Raw genomic sequence first — 19,329 nt, 5'->3', positions numbered from 1 at the left:
TGTTGCCACTGGCAACCGCAACAGCTTTCAGCTGGGGGTAAGAGGGAAAAGAACAGATAGAGAAGGGAGGAAATGTTTGAAAAAAGATGATCTGTTTTACGAGTGACTGACTCTGGGGGAGGTGGTTGTGGAAACATGATTTATTTTCAGAGAGGAATATCATGATGTGCTTCTGGTGATCGGAAAGAGTCCCTCTTGGTTTCTTTATTGAGAAGCCTCAGAAAGCCCTGTGCGACCGACAGGGGACCCTTGTTCTAGCACAGTCCTCTGAGTCTGTGTTTGAGGTGCTTTGGGACTCTTACCCCGTGTGAAGGGCATTATATAAGTGCATGTTGTGTTGTTTCTGTGCATGGTGCACGCATGGAGCATGTGCAAAGTGATATTAGCAGTCACCTGATGACCTGGATGTTGGTCATTCTTGTGAAAAGTATTTATTGCACTGCCCTATGGCTGAAGTCATTCAGATAACTTGCTCCGAAGCCTCTGCCGATATAATGTAACATAATAATAAGAGGCTATTGATAGAAGGCTCCCTTACTGTGGGAAGTGCTGAGTGAATCACACAAGTTAATTTTTTTTTTAATGATTGCATTTGATCATGTTGAAATGTCTCAGTTGCTTCAGAATTTTGCTGTAAAGTGTAGTGACTATGTATTTGTAGGTGAATGCGGCAGCCGATTTATGCCGATTTGTGGAGTCCTGTAGCTCAGTGGTTAGAGCACTCGCTTTGCAAGCGAGAGACCTGAGTTCAATTCCAGGCAGAGGGCGAAACCTTGGGCAAGTTTCCTTACTCCACACAGAGCCTAATAATAATCCCTCCAAAACCAAAAACAATAGTAAATTGGTCATTTTCAATCTACGACTGTTTGTGGGACATTGCTGTGCACAATTGGCTGCCGCGTTCGCCCACAAATATACAGTCAATTCACTTTACAGTGTGTTCTGTGAAGCGCTTTGGGACGTCCTCCCAACGTGAAAAGCGCTACATCAAATGCACAATTATTATGCACAATGTCCTGTTTTTTAACCAAATATATAATATATATTATATATTATATATATATTCATCATGGAGATTTTTGGTCAGGACATAGGAAGGAACTCCTTTCTCTTTTTAAATAGTGCCATAGGATCTTTAACATCATCTAAATAGGCAAACAGGACCTCTGTATAATGGTACCTTCCCTGAATTATTGGGGCCTATTTTGGTCATTTAATAGAGAATCAAAGTTGCACAATCAGGAGCTTCTTTGGTAATTGGAAATTAGGTGTCAGCCTGGATCAGTTGTTGTCATTCATGCCTCTTGAGTTAGAAAGTTGAAGTCTTACGCCAGGACTTTGAGCTGTAGTCTAAACCCAACATTCCAATGCAATCCTGGGCGAGTGCTGCATTGTCAGATGTGCTGTTTTTCAGTTGAAATGATAGACCAATATGCCTGTTCAGGTGGATGTTAAGATCCCATGGCACTATTTAAAAACAGAAGGGAATTTCTCCTGGTGCCCTGGTCAACAATCTCCCAAATGAAATTGGTTGCTCACTTCATAGCTGTTTGTGGGACATTGCCCAAATTGGCTGCCGCTGTAAATACATAATCAGTACACTTTATGGTAAAATCCTGTGTAGGGGTTTGAGATATCTTAATAACATGATATGGTGCTATATCAAATGCAAGGATTATTATTGTGCTGATTCTGAATATGCTCCGAAGGATTCGTTTGGGATTGGAGTTTCCGTGGTTTGTTGGGAATTCCAATGGAAGGAATCCTGTTAAGAAATGATGTAAATTTGATCCCATCATCATACATCCAGAGTAATTGTGTAAGTTAATCCAAATCACTCACTCAGATGTGTTAAACAACACATCCAAAATTGTTTTCCCAACATAGGCATTTTCAATTTCATTATCCCAAGACATTGAGCGATTGATTTATAATCTTTTACAAGAAAACTATAATTACTTAACAATTAAGATGTTGTTCAAATACTGCTGATTGATGCATGACATTTTTATTTTTTCCCCAAATGGACCAGCATTTGGTTATGCCTTGATTGGGAATGGCTTGTACGATGAAGCAGTAAAACACTTTTCGTCGCTGTTACAGGTAAGTGTGTCTTACTGAAATTCAACTCTAATTAAGAACTTAATAAAAGACAGAATAAGAAAATGACAGACATTCGGACCATCAGCTCCACTTCCTCCACAGAGCCTCCTCATCATGAACCTCACCCACTTACTCTACTAAGGGAAAGTTTTGCATAGATGCTTCCTGATTTTCAGTAGTAATCAAGCATTACCACCAGAGTCATCCCACGTCTCATTTGTTTAATCCTCGGTTTCCCTCCACAGAAAGTATCATTTTGGAATTCTAAAACTTGAAAGTTGCAACCTGGACTCATGAAGGATTTTGAGATTGTTAAAAGTGCAGAAATATGCCGTTGTGTTTGCTCTGGTATTTCTCTCCATATGTGCCAATCGAGTCCCATATGTGCTAACTCTTCTTGCTCCTAATGCTCTTTAATATTTCTCCTCTTCAAGCTGATTACTGATTGTGTGATCTCCATTCAAGCATATTCAAGAGTCATTTCTGGATGAATCCAGGTTACAGCTCCTTCATTTCAGACTGATTCATCTGAAACATTATGCATTTGAGATATTGGCTAGATAGAAATCAACTGTCAGGTATTCAGAATTCCAGTTACAAGATAAATTGGTTGAGCCTTAGCCTCTAGCCTCCTTGGTAAAATCCGTTCCAATTTTTATTTACTGTCTTTGAGTAAAGGAATGTTTCCACTGATGGCAGCCAAGGCAATCTGATGCAATGGCACAATTTGGAGGGGCAGGTTGGTCAGAGGCTGGGATTCTTTACACTTAGCTCCTGTTAACAAGTAGCAGAAAGCTATGTGGTTTTAGCTGTTTAGACTCCAACTGTACCTTAACTTTAAATAAATAACTTGTACAGAATATAGCTGTCCAGTTTGAATGCAGATTTCTGACCTTTGCAGGTGTGGAATGAAACATGTTGGTGTAAGGGTAGTGAATTTATTGTTTATAATAGGATTGTGAGTTGTGATCATACATTTAGATTTAACTTTAATATTTATAATCGTATTTTTTGTTTTTTCCTCTGTATATAAATGCATGGCTGTGAGTAGAGGGATCCAGAACTAGTGAGTGCTATCTATGGAAGAGGAATAGCTTATGGAAAGAAAGGTTTACAGGTTAGTATATCTTCAGTTTGAATTGAAATCCTAGTTGTGTGACAGAAGTGTCCTGTCACTGTCTGCTCTGCACCAGGACACTGCAATTTATATTTATAGAGCACCTTTCTCGGAGGACATCCCATAGCACTCAAGAATTCTGCCTGGCTACAGGAACTGAGCCTGGGAGCTGAGAGGGTACTGCCACCAGTCACTTAATAACCAAGGCTATGACTTTGGCAATGTATCTTTTAGCTAGGCAAACTTCCTTCTATATGGACTCAATTAGTATCACACAGGCAAATGCATATACAAATATAAATTAAACTAGATTTTGGTTTATTAACCTCCTAACTAAGGTAAACAAGAACACAATAAACCCACAAGTGCAGAGACACACATAATCCTTTGTGAGTTCAGCAGTTAAAACTTGTAACTACCAAGAGTTCTGCGGCCAAACTCTTAAACAGAAGGTTGTTTTTGTGTTTTCTATAAGACTAGGTTTCCTGCTGTCAAACTAACAGCAGTTTCTTCCCCCTCTTTCCACTCTACTGACCACACAACATCACAATACATTGAAATTATGTTCTGGGTTCAGCAACAGCCTGTTGCCAATTTTATTCTTTTATGTATCCCATGAATTCAATCCCCTGAGTATGAGCTATGGAATGGTCAGGGATATGTCTTGACCTTGTGTTATCTTGTTATGTGCCCCTGCATTCCTTAAGGAGCTCTCATCTTGGGTGTGATAATGATTCAGTCTATGCACTGAGGGGAAGATCCACACTTTCCTCAGTGAAGAACGGTCTGAATATGAATTTTAGAAAAATCTTTAAAATCTCTGTCAAGTTATCATAGGGCAATATGTTACATTCCATGACAGGAGATGATACTGAAAAATATATTTTTCTTTGAGCTCATTACAGGAATATTTTCAGATAATCCCACAACACAAGATTTATTTTACATTGAGAATGATTTCTGTATATTTTCAAGAATAAGAAAATAATCTGTGCAGAAATAAGTCAAATTATTTACATCAACCACTGTGTTCCTTATCACTGATCACCATCCATACATGGGTGCTATTGTATGATGGCCGTATCATAATAGTTGCTTGTTTTATGTAATCAGTCTATTCTGAATGAAATTAATCACATCTGAAGTGTGCTGGCATGACGAGGGCAATTTCTGTCTGCAGGATATCAAGAATGCTGAACTTGCTCTCTTTGAGCTGAACCGAGTTATAACAATCGAACCTAATGCACCAGAGGTATTTGAACAGCGAGCAGAGGTAAGCTCAAAAATACTGGAGCCATTAGCATAGTATTACAGAATTATATTTAGTTTTAATGGTGTTTAAGAGACATTTATTTTTAATGGTGTTTAACAGTATGCTGTTGGTACCTTTTAGCCATGGCTTTTTTTCACTTGACAGATCCTATCCCCATTGGGTCGAATCAGTGAAGCTTTAAATGATCTCAGCAGAGCCATTCAGCTGCGGCCATTGGCCCGATTGTACAGACACCGAGGAACCCTTCACTTTATATCCGAGGTAAGTAGAATTTTAGTTACAAATAAGGATTAATTATCAGTTCATATATAATATATATTTACTTTTATATAACAGTTATACATATATATAATCCTTGCATTTGATATAGCGCTATTCACGTTTTCTAGATGTCTCAAAGCGTTTCACAGAATATACTGTAAAGTGAATTCACTGTATATTTGTGAGCGAAACGCGGCAGCCAATTGCTCAGAGCAGTGTCCCACAAACAGTCATGGATTGAAGTGAACAATTTATTATTGTTTTTTTTCTTGAAGGATTATTATCAGGTGTGTGTTTAGTTTATAAATTTATAATTTATAAATGTTTAGTTTTCATAAACTTGTAATAAACATTAGTTACCACTTTTGACTTGAAATACTTTCTGCATTTGGAAAGTGCTGTCCTATTCCTAGATATTACTAGTTAGTTGCCCTAAGGAATTGGGAAACAATTGGATAACATTTTGAGTTCTGTGTTAATTGTGTCCTCCAGGATTATGCAACAGCCCATGAAGACTTCCACCAGTCCCTAGAAATGAAGAAAAGTCAACCGATTGCAATGTTGTATAAAGGCCTAACCTTCTATCACAGAGGAATGCTGAAAGTAAGTGCATGGATGTTGACACTGAAAATGGTGTGGGAGGTGACGCCTGTGGTTTGTATTGTTGGTAAGTTACAATTTCTAAATTTAAACTATACATTGGATTCCATTGTTAGAAGCCTGATCTTGAATTAAAGCCTTCAATTGTATACAAACTTCATTAATAATAATAAGACTTGCATTTGATATAGTGCTTTATCTTCCATTTGATATAATGCCTTATACTTAACAGTATATTCTGTGAAGCGCTTTGAGACTTCTCGAAGACGTGATAAGGCGTTATATCAAATGCAAGGATTATTATTATTATCACGTCTTCTATACATCTCAAAGCACTTCACAGAATAAAGTGAATTGACTACATTTTGTGGTCGAATCACGGCAACTAGTTGGGCATTGCAGTGTCCCACAAACAGTTGTGGATTGAGTGACCAAATTATTATCAGATAATTATCAAATCCCTTACCCAGAATCATTTTAAAATGCTTGGGTTTGGGGAATTGTGCATGATTCAGTAACTATTTTAAAAATAAAATAAAGGGGAGCAGAAACTCTAGCATGTCTTGAAGTCATCTCAGTCTTCCACTTTCAATACCTGGATTTAAATCCAGTCTAGCCTGATGTAGAAGTATCTTCTGGCTGCAAGGGTCCTGTGTGTAAAGAATTTGAAATCCATTTTGCTCTAGGTTCCAGTGAATGTGAGCTTGTAGCACAGAACTGCCCTTACGTGAGCAGTGAATTTTCCATCTCACTGGTATTGCTATTAAACTCTGTATTTGGCAGCAGTCAAAGATCATAATAGAGACGAGTGACCTGGATAGATGCTGTGAACGCTGAGAATTTATAGTTGAGTGTGTGTGTGTGTATATATATATATACACACACACAGAGAGAAAATCGTGTTCACTTTTGTAATTTTAGCTGTTTCAGGTGATCATACAAGGAAGTGCATAAGGAAACCCTGGCATTAGAGTGTTTTATTTGGTTGTCTGATTTCTTTGTTTCAGGAAGCCATTGATGCATTCAAAGATGCTCTTAAACTTAAAAGTGATTTTACAGATGCTTACAGAAGTCTAGGGCAAGCATACAGGTGGGTCTTGTTTTTAGCAGTTTGTGTGGTTTAGCGGAGGGAAAGAGATATGTTGCTGGGCCCCTTCCCATTCTCTCCAGCTCTTTGGAAGTTTGCGCTGTGTTCTGGGTTGACACCGACACCTCAGATCGACAGTTCTTCCCCGTGACCCAGTACCTTCTCTTCCTCATGTTCTGTCTGCAGCTCTGACATGTATTCAACAGCTTGAGATGTTCTGCTGACATGAAAGGTGCTGGATAAATGAATTTTGTTGTAATAAGCAAAATCAGAACACCAAGTTCCCCCCCCTTAACCCAGAAATGTCGAGAACTTTCGTGTTAATTTATTGCCTAATTTAGCAATGTGGTTTCCCTGTAAGGTAGAAATACAAAAAACAGAGTTCCCTTTAATACCTCAGGGAATTCTACCATCAATCCCTCTTGTAAAATGAAGATATTATGGTTAATTGTGATAGTATCATTTTTGTTTGGGTTGTTTGGGTATTTTTATTTAAATCGAGTCCCGAACTTACATAATCAAGAAGTGGCACATGGACCATAAAGAGTTTAGTGAAGAGTGAGGGGACATTACTGCATGGCCTCTGACAGGCCCTCGGGATTCAGTCCTCTTGGGACACCACTCTGACTGAATATGGGTCAGCTGACCAAGGTATACTGTTGTGCATCTTCCTCCGGTAAATTTCTGCATGAGCGAACTTAGTCTGACTTATAACTGATAATGGATTCAGTTACTTGGTAAGCCAAATCCAACACCTACCACAAATGTGTGCTTTAAAAGTAGTAGGCTTGGAAAATCTTACGCTTAAATGCAGCTTCCTGGTTACCTATACAGTACAACATGTTGGCCCCTTTTTGAGACTGGTACATACCACTGGTTACCCTGGTGCCACGTTTCATGCTGATGTTGGATTAGCTCGATAACTTCCTGAATTTATGGAACTCTTGTTGTTTAATGTACCAACCTACTGAGCCAGTGTTCCCTCCAAATAAAGTAAATGGTGCAGCTTGTCTGCCCTGGCACATAGTTGTGTTATATGTAAGAAAAATGATTCCTTGGGAAAGGCATGAAAGAATATTTGATGGTCAGTCTGTTCATGCACTGGAGTTGCTTGTTTATTTGAGCTAAGTCCGAATTGAGATGTTCCTGATATTTATTTTCAGTTGTACTGCTGGTGAACGGTGTTTATTCTCAGACTGCATGCTTAAATAAAAATTGTATTATAACAGTCTAGTATTAGCTCTTATTGCTTATATGTTTATCTTTTAAAAATATATAAGCTGGGATCACGGTTACAATTTTCTTTTATTAAGGAAAAGTGAGCTGTACACCTAGTTCTCGTCTTGCTCTTCTTGCTCTTCTGCATTTGTAAAGCATTTTCAACTTTAAAAGGAGTTTTTTGGCGTGACTGAAGCTTTTTATAGTTTGTGGGTTTTAAAAATAATTGTTTATGCTGGAAAGGTTTACCTAAAAATCTGTTGTGATCTTATTGCATTCTTTCCATAGAGAGCTGGGCGACTTTGAAGCAGCTATGGACAGTTTCCAAAAAGCCTTATTGTTGAATCAGAACCACATTCAGTCCCTTCAGCTCAGAGGAATGATGCTTTACAATCATGGTAGTCTCCAGGAAGCTTTAAAAGACTTTAAGGTAGAGCTATTTAAAACCCCCTCTTACTTGAATTTACAGACATTACAGCATTGAAGGAGGCCTTTTGACTTATTGAATTGAAACTGGTACTAACACAACCTATAAAGCCTCGTCTCAATTCCCTGCTTTTTCCTGCAACCTCATATTTTTTCTTCAAAAACTTATCCTTATCTTTTTAAAAAATGTTACAGCCTCAGTTTTAATAGCTTTTTGTGGCAAAGTATTCCTTATTCTGATATTTGTTAATGTGAAAAAAAAACCTTAATTCTTCCAGTAACAATGATCAGCCAGCAGGACTGTTCACTATTAACATTTCCCTCGTGTAATCTGTTATTCTTTATTTTTGACATGTCATGCACTATTCTTGGCTGACACAGCAGACTGGCTGATGACCTGCTGCAAGGACAGTGCCAAGTGTTGCTGTGTACATGATCACTTGAGGATGCTGATTTGTTTATTCTTCCATGTTCGTTCTAGAAAATATGAACTGGTCATCACTTAAACAAATTGCTTCTAAACGTTCTTGGGGTTGCTAATGGATCTTACCCCATTTATATTTAGGATAGATTTAAAGTACAGTATATCAAAACTACTGTCTACAATTGTCTTTCCATCCATAATTTCTTGATTCCTCCAATATGTTTTATCTGCTTTAATACTATTGGAGGCTGCATTAACTTGCACGATGTGTGCTCTGTGTTTTACAACCTAGGGATGCCTGCAATTGGAGCCGTACAATGAAGTTTGCCAGTACATGAAGGGTCTGAGCCATGTTGCTATGGGCCAGTTTTATGAGGGGATTAAAGCTCAGACTAAAGTGATGTTAAATGACCCATTACCAGGTCAGAAGACAAGCTCAGAGTATCTTAAAGTGAAATACCTCCGAGGTGAGTTGTATTATATTGAGTTCAACCTTGCTATTATCGATGAAGAAAAACATGTTCAGTGCACAGGCTTATAGAATGCTGCTGTAGATGTTTTATCCCTCACTGATTAATTGGGGGCACTGAATTTTATAATTGTATTGCATTATACTGTTTAAATTACTCAGTTGTTAGTTTGATCTGGTGTTTTATTACAACATATTTGAACAAACAACATTAAACATCTTCTTGTTCCTACATTTCAATAAGATGCTTTGATACAAATTCTGTAATTCAAGTGGCTACATTGTGCAAACCTTGTGTGTTATTTCGGATTTGCTTGTTCCTTTCATGCAACTGTCGTTCACTATTTAACTCTTTGCAGAATACTCCCGATACTTGCATGCACACCTTGATCTGCCTACCACAGAGTACAACATGGACCTTGATCTTCCTGGTAACTTCAAGGATCAATGGGCCAAAAACCTTCCTTTCCTTATTGAAGATTATGAAGAACAACCAGGATTACAGCCTCACATAAAGTGAGTAACAACATGCTGTCACAAACATTTCGCAACGTATTCATACTTGTGGAACTCTTCTACTTTCAATTAGATGTGAATGTCTACCACAAATGGATATTTTGGCATTGATATGGAAAAACCACAAATATACAGTCAATTCACTTTACAGTCTATTCTGTGAAGCGCTTTGGGACGTCTAGAAGACATGAAAAGCGCTTTATCAAATGCAAGGATTATTATTATATCTTATATGTACTGAGTTTGACCCTTTCTTAATAGGGACGTTCTACATCAGAAATTTGAAAGTTACAGTCTGGAGGTACAAGGGCTACTCTGCACAGCAGATCGCTTGGGTGCTCTTATGCAATACAACACACCTGGCTTTCTACCAAATAAAAGGATCCATAGAGGTTAGGTGTGATATATTTAGTCTGAGAAAGTAAAATGTTTTTGAATATTTTGGTTTGGTTGCACGTGGTGAGCTCTAAATGATGCAACATTTAATGACGACTTGAAATGCACCTGGTGTTGGTACAATGCTGAACTCTGCACCAACCAGAGAGGTTCAATTCTGATCAATAGGATTACTGTATAGTTTGGAGCTTTTGTGTGTAGGAGGGATTTCTGTGCTGTTAGCAACAACTCCATTTATAGTACAGTTCTTTTTTTAAACTTCAAAAATTAAAGTTTAAAAATAAATTGGATGGCCCAATTTTCTGCTGTTCTGGACTTACAAAGGGACTAATGAGATACAGTAGTTGGATCTTTTCCATTCTTGAAAATCGGTCACTGGAAGTTGGGTCATGAGCAGCATTCATGTGTGTTCTGTCCTTCTGCTGCTTCACAAACTGCTGCCATGTCGCAGGGCTGTATGGGACAACTCATCGGTGTTAAATTGTGATGTTTATTATTTTTAAATATTTAATTTTAATAAAACAGTTTATGGTGCTGATGAGATTATATATCACATTGGTTTACCTGTTTATAAGGTTTAACAATGAATCTCTTGCAAAACTTTTTTGCTGGGACCATTTTTGATTCTTTTATTTCCTGGTACCTGTGATGAGGACTGTTTCTTGAGAGTAGAATCATTTATTTCTGGTATTTTCAGATGTGTTTTAGGTAAACATGGAAATTGCCCTAAACATTTTCATAAAGCAATTATTTTCACTGGAAATAAGCCAAACTTAACACATCTGAAAACAGCGGAAGTGAATTGAATTGATTCAATTGAATTGATTCTTCAGCAGTCAACCAGTATAGAAAGGATACCTCTCAGTGATTTACAATGACCATATCCTGAATTAACTCAAATGTATAACCAGCCTGACTCCTGAACATTACAAAACAGGTGCATGTTGTGTGCATTGTTTATAATAATCTGTTTATTATTGTTAAAGAAAATCTTCCCCCAAAAGGGTATCCAAGTGGCAATGGAAAAGGTTTGTGTGGGATAGGGATTGAGTGTAAGGGAAGATTTAAAAAAAATACAAAAAGACAAATCTGTGTATTTTGTGTGCAGCTTTTTCTTCCATTAAACACCCTTTTTCTGTCTCCCTACAGCTATGGGACTTGCAGCACTAGAAATCATGCAGGCCGTGCAGCGAACATGGGCCAATTCAAAGATTCGTGTGGGTGGCAAAACCAGATTGATGCAGTGGAGGGACATGTTTGATATTGCTGTAAAGTGGAGGAGGTAATGGCATCAAGGGTGATCTAGCTACTGGTGAAGTTCATTCTCATGAACCTCTAACCTCTCCAGTCCCTATTACATTTTTCAAAATTAAATAATGGTAGTTATAAACCTATAAACTTTTGAGAAAGCTTAAGATATACTATAGCTATGTTTAGCCTGCTGATTCAGGTGAATTTTGCATGCTCTATACATAGAAAATGTCTAAATGTCTAAATCCATAGTCTACAATGGGAGCCTTTTATGGTCAGACTATTAGTAACAAAATGGTGTTGGAGTCTGATATGTCACTGCTCTCAATGAGACCTCTCTTTGCGTTTGACTTTCACTCCACAGGATAGCAGACCCCGATCAACCAGTTCTGTGGTTAGACCAGATGCCAGCTCGAAGTCTCAGCCGAGGCTTCAACAATCACATAAACCTCATCAGGTACAGCTTTGTTTTGTGGAATAGCTTCAGTGTCTTTGTAATTGTACAGATATGTGGTGTTTCAGAACATGGAAATGTCTAATCATGTCTTGATTTTTGTCAGCTGCAGTGGAGTCCCCTTATAATGTGTTTTCCGTACCATCCTGTGTTAGAGAGGTGCAATAGGGGATTTTAATGTGCACAGCTAGCTGACTCACTTCCTGCATGCTGGCACTTCCTGCATGCTGGCTCTTCCTGCTCTAAAAGAAAAATGGCTGACTTCTGCTTCATCGGGTCAATGTCAATGTCACTTCATGGTTTCCTACACATGTGCGAAGGAGGAAGTGACATTGTCAGTAAATGGATGAATTTAAAATTGGCCACTTTTGGGTCAAGCAATGGAAATGTAATGCAATAAGGGTAATCACATTTAAGAGCTTGGGGTTAGCCACATTTTATTGAGACAGAACAGGTCTGTCTACTGAACAAAAAAATAGACTGTTCTAACCATTGAGCAAGTTCACTGAAAATATAAGGGAGGGACAAAATAGTGGCCAATGCCACAATTCGAAAAAGGAAGAGAGCTTCTGGCCAACAGTCCTCCAGTTAAAGTTGGTCAGAATAGAGAGGTGAGGACTTGTGGGGAATATAAACATCAGTACGGACTAAGTGGTCTGAATGGCATGTTTCCGAGCTGCATCACTCTATGTAAGTTTAGTCACTTCCTGCTTTCAAAATGACAGAAAGGGTGGGAGAGTCGAGATGAGCCAAGCTCTTGTACAACGTATTAGAATTGTATTGCAGAATATTGGAAGCGATCACATGCCTACATTATCACTTGTATTGTGGTCTATTGCATATGGGATATAAATTGAAGGGTAAAAATTAATTTAGATGTGCTCATGGTTTTAATTTTAAACTGAAAATACCCTAAAGCTTATGGACAAGGATCATTTCCGGGGATATCTAGGTGTGCACAATATAAGTCGCTATTCTACAGTATTATTCTACTGTATTTATGATTCCTCTATAGTGCACATGACAGCAATAATTTTTTGTTTTCCTTTTCAGGGGTCAAGTTATTAACATGCGGTACCTGGCGTACTTCGACAAGATACTTAATTTTATAAAAGACAGAATTCTGGTTTATCATCGGTAATTCAGTTTTATTTTGTTCATAACTGAAAAAATTGTAACATTTTTATAATGTGTTTGAAATCAAAGAAACTTAAGGTTAAAAAATTCTCAGGTAATGGATATGCAACTACTAGTCTTCAACTATTTTGATCCATTTCCAGAATGCTGGGCAGCCAGTGGCCTGAGCTGCAGTTGTACTAGTATCTGGGTGTGGGGAACGTTATGGAGCTGCTCCTGAAGACAATTTTGTAGTTACAGAACATTTTTGTTTTGGATGAATTTAAGTGTGCAGAGGTAATTGAACTGTGTGAGTCTTCCTTGTGGTTGTAGTGAACTGGAATAATTTCCTCAGTCTATCACCAAGAAGGCTGAGCTTTTAAGTATGTTTTTTTAAAAAAACGTATCGAGAGAACATGGTTATTGTGAAGAATTGAAACTAAGTTCAGAAATGTAAGGCAGCAGATGTGTTAAATTAAAGAGGAAGAGAACCCCCCCAATGGCCTAAGTTACCTGATGTTAATCAGAAATGAATCCTACAATTGACCTTAATGAGAGGAGGAAGATTAGTCAGAGATCCTGCTCCTGATTATTATCCGGAGCATGAACATTGGATGAGGACAGGAGTGGGCTTGGCCTTGAGGAAGAAAATGAACGAATTGGAAAATGAAGTGACTCGTGGCGTAGTGATGCTTTGCTTGAGTTTTAAAAGCTTGATTTAGGGAAAAAGGGACATAAGGATTGCTGTAGTTTTCAGGTTCTGGAGATGGTATAAAAAAATTCAATTTGACCACTTCAAGAATTGCTTATTCGTGATCAGTAAATGCTTGTTGAAAATCTTGTAATTTTGGATTTGGTGAAAGTCTACAAAGATCATCTGAACCAATTTAATGCAAATTAGGCATGATAGAAATGATGGAAAGAAATGATCATAAAGTTTAAAGTCTTTGTTCTCTCTGTTCAAGAATGATGTGCATGGCTGTTGGAAAGTAGTTATTGTCCCTGTGGCTCGATTTTTGTCTCAACACATTATGTAGAGCAGATGAAAATACAATTGGCCTGTAGAAGCCTCCAGGGTTGCGTGTGTGTTTTAATTATTTGTATAATCCTTATTTATCAAAGGGTTTGTTTTATTTAAAAAAGGTTTTATGTAGAATGATTGCTGGATTATGACAAGGTCTCTTGAGGGCACTGCTTTGCGTGCATAGTGTTCAAACAACTAATCGTGGTTCTGACTCATGAATGTTTGTGGAAAGCAGAACATTGATTCTGAAAGATGGATGTTGAAACCTGAGGCGACTTAAAAATTGATTAACAACAAAGCAATGTACTGGCTATTGGCCACAGACTTTAGAAGCTTTTTTTGTACACAGTATAAAACAGTTATTGGGAGCAGGGGTTCTTCCCAATCAGCTCCTGGTAACCCTGCAAGCCAAAACGCTAATAGCAGGGTAGTTTTAGCTGGATGAGCAGTGGAAAGCTTGCTAGAGAATGCTTTCAATGGTAAGCTACGTGGTTTTAACTAGCTAAATGCCAGGAATATTCTAACAAACACTCTGGGGTTCCCATGCCTTGGCTCTCGTCAATCTATGCGTAATGCTCTCTGGAGTTAGATTAAAAAAAAGGTACATTGCTCCAGGGAGAGAGAGAGTGTGCATAACATTTCAAACACAGGAAAATTTCCATGTGTAGGTGGAATACCCTTGTCTGGGTTGGATATTCTTCAGCATGATTGGTTTTGCATGTGTCAGACATCTGGTTGACCCAAAAAATCTGTATAGAACATTTTGGTTGTATCAAACTTGAACAATAGAACGGGAAGAAACAATCAGATTAAACAAGAAAATACATTTAGAAAAAATTAAATGACACATGCAGTAAGAGCAAATAAATAATTGTAGAGCGTTCTGGTGAATGCAACTTATGTCCTCTAATAGCGCAAGGAAAAGAGTGGGAGTCAGAAAGAAATGGGGGGGCAGAATAGAGATCTTTTGAGGAAATTAATTCAAGCTGTTTGTGTTGCGAATTATGAAAAGCAGAATACTATGGAATATTTATGAAATGTGGTTGATATTTGTGAGAGCATCGAACCATGTGTTGTATTTTACATTCACAATTGTTACTCTACTTTCACTGGTTGAAAATTTCAGTGTTGGACATGAGAGTTTAAGTAAGTTAGTTCCCTAGTTTTAGAATCCTTCATTGACTGTGATTCCTGAGTAGGTTGTATTTCAGGTATATAAGGGAAATTCTAGGGATGTGTTGCATATTGTGTGGAGGGTCCTTTAACAACACATTTTTTCTCTCCACTCTTCCAGTACTAATAATCCCAAAGGCCTTTCAGAAGTGAAGGAGGCTGTGGAGAAAGTGAAAAAAGTTGAAGACCTTCTTCCAATAATGAAAGTAAATATTTTATGTGAAATGCTTCATAATATCAATTTTTTTTATAGACTTTTTTGAAAAATTACTGATGAGACTAATTATTTTAAAGGGATAGAATTCTAAAATAGAAATTAGATTGCTTTTCTTCAATGGGAATCCAGTATGACACTTCAGCAGCAGAGTGCTACATCAGTGTCTATTTTAGTTGGTTTATTTAAAAAAGACTTGTTTGAAATTTGGGCCTCTCACTGCACAAATTAAGTAGTTGTTACAATCTTGACATTTTTTAATGATTCTAACCACTTGAATAAAGAGATTTAGTGGGAGTGATCTCAGTATTCCTGGGGCAGTTCTATGGCAGGTATGACTAAACAAGATGGACAGACAACTTGCTAACAGAAGGATATTGTTGGAAACATAAAAGAGGGGATCAGGGAGTGAACTGAGAATAAATCAAGAGGGGGGAGGATTACTCTGCAACATGAGGATGATAGAAGGGTAGTGTAACTAACCGTGAAAAGTGTAAGCAACTAAGTACTTAGATTGATGAGAGATGACAACTGAAAATTAATGTAGAAAAGTACGAGGTTACACATTTTGGGAGATCGAATCATGAGAAGAAATGTGTGCTAAATGGTAACATTTTAAAAGGAGTTGAAGATCAGGGTCACAATACATAAACCTTTAAAGGTGGTGAAGCCGGTGGAGAGAGCTGTAAAGAAAGCTAAATGATTCCTCGCTTTTATAAAAAAGGGACAAAGACTATAAAACCAAAGAGGTGACGCTTACCTGTGAAATCATTAGTCAGACCGCAGTTAGATATTGTGTCCAGTTTTGGTTACCCTATTTTAGGAAGGATGTCAGGAGCCTAGAAAGTTTGCAGAGAAGATTTATTAAGATGATACTAGAGTTAGGTAGTTTGACCTGCGAGAAGACAGCAGGAACTGAAACTGTATTGAATCTGGAATAGAGAAGTTAAGGGGAGACCTAATAAAGATCTTAAAATTCTGAGGGGTTTTGATAGTTGATGTGGAATTTTTTTTTCCACTGATTGTTGAGTCAGTGGACGTCATTCGAAGATAATTACTAAAGTAGACATTTTTTTTCCTTTTACCCAGAGGTTGTTAGCATGTGGAGTGCCTTTAGCATGTGGAGTGTCCTGGTGGGAGCGATGATCGAGCAGCACCCACATTAGCTTTCAAGAGGGAGATGTAGATATCTTGAAAAAAGGAGTATTATGTAGAAGTATGATGGAAAGGCAGATAGACTGAATGGATTCCTCTTTCAAAGAGCCAGCAAAAATTTGGTGGCTCGAATAATCTTCTATGCTTTAAAGTTCTATGGTTTGCATTTTTAACTTTTTTGCATAATCTAATATTGCAGACTATACAGTAGTAAGCATTTATTTAGACTTTATTTGATTCTCTATTTACACTCCTTGTATAAGTTACCAGGGCAGGGCAATTGGGGCGTGTTGTTTATGATATACTTCTAAAGTGTGACTCATAGTTAAGTAGTGTACATAATTTACTTATTTACCCAGACAAAATTAATTAAAGGCAGTTCTAGCGAAAAAGGCTGCTTCAGAACATATTTATTTTTAGGTTTCAGAAAAACACGTTCAAATAAACTTCTGGCAAAATTTAAGTTTTCACACATTTTTAAAAGTCTGTAGGTTTCTAATTATGAATGGTCGTCTATCATATTTTTCCCTTTTTGGAAGCAGTTTAACAGCAAAACTAGAGATGGTTTCACGGTAAACACAAAGGTGCCCAGTGTGAAAAATGAAGGAAAGGAATATGATGGATTTACCATAACCATCACAGGTGACCGGTAAGTTGACAGCTTCATAAATAGACTGGAGGAGTAACTTAGTTAGGATGGAGAAACCTATTTGGGGAGTGGATGAGACTGAGGTTCAAATCCAACCTTGACTGAGAGAAATATAGGAATATGAGAAAGCCATTCAGTCCTTTAAGTTTGTTCCACCATTTTATTAGATCATGGCAGATCTTTTATTCCCATTTATCGGCCGCATTCGATTTGGTGACATCATCCGCAGACATGGGGTTAACTTCCACATGTATGCGGATGACACCCAACTCTACCTTTCCTCCTCTACCCTCAACTCCACGACCACCGATGTCCTGACAGCCTGCCTGTCCGACATCGAGTCCTGGACGAGAGATAACTTTCTCCAGCTCAACGTGCGCAAAACTGAGGCCCTCCTGATTGGCTCACGTCAGCGCCTCCGCACCTCAGGCGCTGACAGCATCAGCATCCAAGGCTGCACTCTCCACCTCTCAAAGCCAGTCAGGAACCTCGGGGTTCTGTTCGACCCTGAGCTGTCCTTTCTTCCTCATATCCGCGCCACAACTGGCTTCGCCTTCTAATGCCTCCGGAACATCGCCAGACTACAGCACTACCTCACGCTGCTGAAACATTGATCCACGCCTTTATCACCTCAAGGCTGGAATATGGGAACTCTTTCTTCGCCGGCCTTCCTGGCACCTCCCTCCACAAGCTGCAGGTCATTCAGAACTCTGCAGCTCGTGTACTGTCCCGCACCAGGCTTCGGGACCACATCACTCCCACCCTCGCTCACCTCCACTGGCTCCCCATCCCCCAGAGGATCGAATTCAAGATCCTCACCCTCACCTACAAGGCCATTCATTCAGCCTCTCAGCCCCTAGGCTCTGGAACTCCATCCCCCAGTGCCTTCGCCTTGCTTCCTCCCTTTCCTCCTTCAAGGCCGGTCTCAAGATCTTTCTCTTCGACCGTGCCTTCAGCTCCCCTCTCGACTCTACCCCCTCCTCACTCCCTCCCCTCACCCTGACCATTTCCCCCCTGCTCGGACCCAACTGTCTACCCAAGCGCCTTGGGACGTCCTCGCTCTATAAATGAAATCTTGTTGTTGTTGTTAATCCGACTTATTTCCTTACCTTTAAACACATTTACTTTCCAAGTATCTGTCTAAGGGGATGGATAAATCTGGTCTCTACTGAAAGTGTTATTGGGGAATCTCAATTCAAGCCCTAGTGGATCAATGCCCTTAATTCATTGTCATTTAATTTTAAATTGACAATTACACTCATGCCACAAAGATCATTGGAGTGGGAAATGAAAATATAGGTGTGTAATTTTTGTTTTGTTTTGAGGATAGGTTCAAGGAGTATTAGAGTAGAATATAAGGAACTGTATTCAGCATTATGGTATAACTGGTCTAGGAGTGATTAATTGTGACACTAGGTGCTTTTAGTCTATTACTGTATACTATTACTCTCACTTTAGGGACAAAGGTTTGCTTTTTAACTGGTTTGTGCTGAGAAATATTGTTGCAAGATTGTTTTTGATCATTTTCTTTTCAATGTTTTCTACATGCGATGTGATTATCAAGAGTTGGAAACATGTTGTTTTCTGTGGAAACCCAAACAACAGAGGAAAGGACCCAGCAATATCACGATGAAATTGATGCTCTGTACAAAGACCTGAACAGTAAAGGAAAAGCGCTGATGCTTTCCACTGAACTTGGAGTAAGAACAGTTTTTTTTCCCCCATTATTTATGCAACCAGTTAATTATGTGAAGATTTTTAAGATATTCTCTACATTGCATTGAAGGTAGTTGTTATACTTTCAACCTGGAACTGACTGCTTTCATTTTTTGCTATCGACCAGCAATGATAACTGTTCCTATTTGCGTTCTAAATGGTCATTTTAAACCATAGGTTTAAAAAGGTTTGTGACGAAATAAAACTAACAGTATTTTGGAATAGGGAAATCTAGTACAACCACAAAATTACATTCGTAAAACGCCTTTCACGTTGGGAGGACGTCCCAAGGCATTGAACAGTCGGGGAACAGGACTTGAGCTGGGTGGGGCAGTGTTGGGATGAGGGAGGGTGGAGAGGAATGAGGGCGGATGAAGGCATGGTCGAAAGGGAGGGTCTTGAGTCATGCCTTGAAGGAGGCAAGGGAAGGAGCAAGGCGGAGGGATTGTGGGATGGAGTTCCAAAGGGTCGGGGCAAAGAAACTGAAACCCAAGCCAGCAATAGTAGGGTGGATCGGGCGGGAGACATGGAGCAGGCTGGAACGGAGGGAGTGGCAGGTTGGTAGGGAGTCAGCAGGTCAGAGAGGTAGAAGTGGGCAAGGCCGTGGAGGGCCTTGAAAGTGAGGACGAGGATTTTTAATTCGATCCTCTGAGGGATGGAAAGCCAGTGGAGCTGGGCAAGGTTGGG

General features: G+C 38.8%; 1 protein-coding gene across 3 annotated transcripts in view; it reads left to right on the top strand.

Moving 5' to 3' along the window:
* The window catches only part of ttc13 (tetratricopeptide repeat domain 13), a 29,092-nt gene that overhangs the window by 3,685 nt on the left and 6,078 nt on the right, over positions 1 to 19,329 (top strand). For 2 of the 3 annotated variants that reach the window (XM_042333754.1, XM_007898390.2), the window contains exons 4-19: positions 2,033 to 2,103; positions 3,155 to 3,220; positions 4,401 to 4,493; positions 4,638 to 4,754; positions 5,247 to 5,357; positions 6,362 to 6,444; positions 7,948 to 8,089; positions 8,802 to 8,976; positions 9,338 to 9,494; positions 9,756 to 9,886; positions 11,040 to 11,172; positions 11,506 to 11,598; positions 12,649 to 12,732; positions 15,030 to 15,114; positions 16,817 to 16,926; positions 18,491 to 18,626. In XM_042333754.1, the coding sequence (XP_042189688.1) occupies positions 2,033 to 2,103; positions 3,155 to 3,220; positions 4,401 to 4,493; positions 4,638 to 4,754; positions 5,247 to 5,357; positions 6,362 to 6,444; positions 7,948 to 8,089; positions 8,802 to 8,976; positions 9,338 to 9,494; positions 9,756 to 9,886; positions 11,040 to 11,172; positions 11,506 to 11,598; positions 12,649 to 12,732; positions 15,030 to 15,114; positions 16,817 to 16,926; positions 18,491 to 18,626 (1,787 nt within the window). The remainder of the gene's footprint in view (positions 1 to 2,032; positions 2,104 to 3,154; positions 3,221 to 4,400; positions 4,494 to 4,637; positions 4,755 to 5,246; positions 5,358 to 6,361; positions 6,445 to 7,947; positions 8,090 to 8,801; positions 8,977 to 9,337; positions 9,495 to 9,755; positions 9,887 to 11,039; positions 11,173 to 11,505; positions 11,599 to 12,648; positions 12,733 to 15,029; positions 15,115 to 16,816; positions 16,927 to 18,490; positions 18,627 to 19,329) is intronic. The other variant, XM_007898391.2, reaches the window with a different exon arrangement.

Source organism: Callorhinchus milii, unplaced genomic scaffold (assembly GCF_018977255.1).
Source record: "Callorhinchus milii isolate IMCB2004 unplaced genomic scaffold, IMCB_Cmil_1.0 Scaffold3, whole genome shotgun sequence".
Lineage (NCBI taxonomy): Eukaryota > Metazoa > Chordata > Chondrichthyes > Chimaeriformes > Callorhinchidae > Callorhinchus > Callorhinchus milii.
The sequence above is the reverse complement of the archived record's forward strand: the minus strand, read 5'-3'. Positions and strand labels throughout refer to the sequence as shown.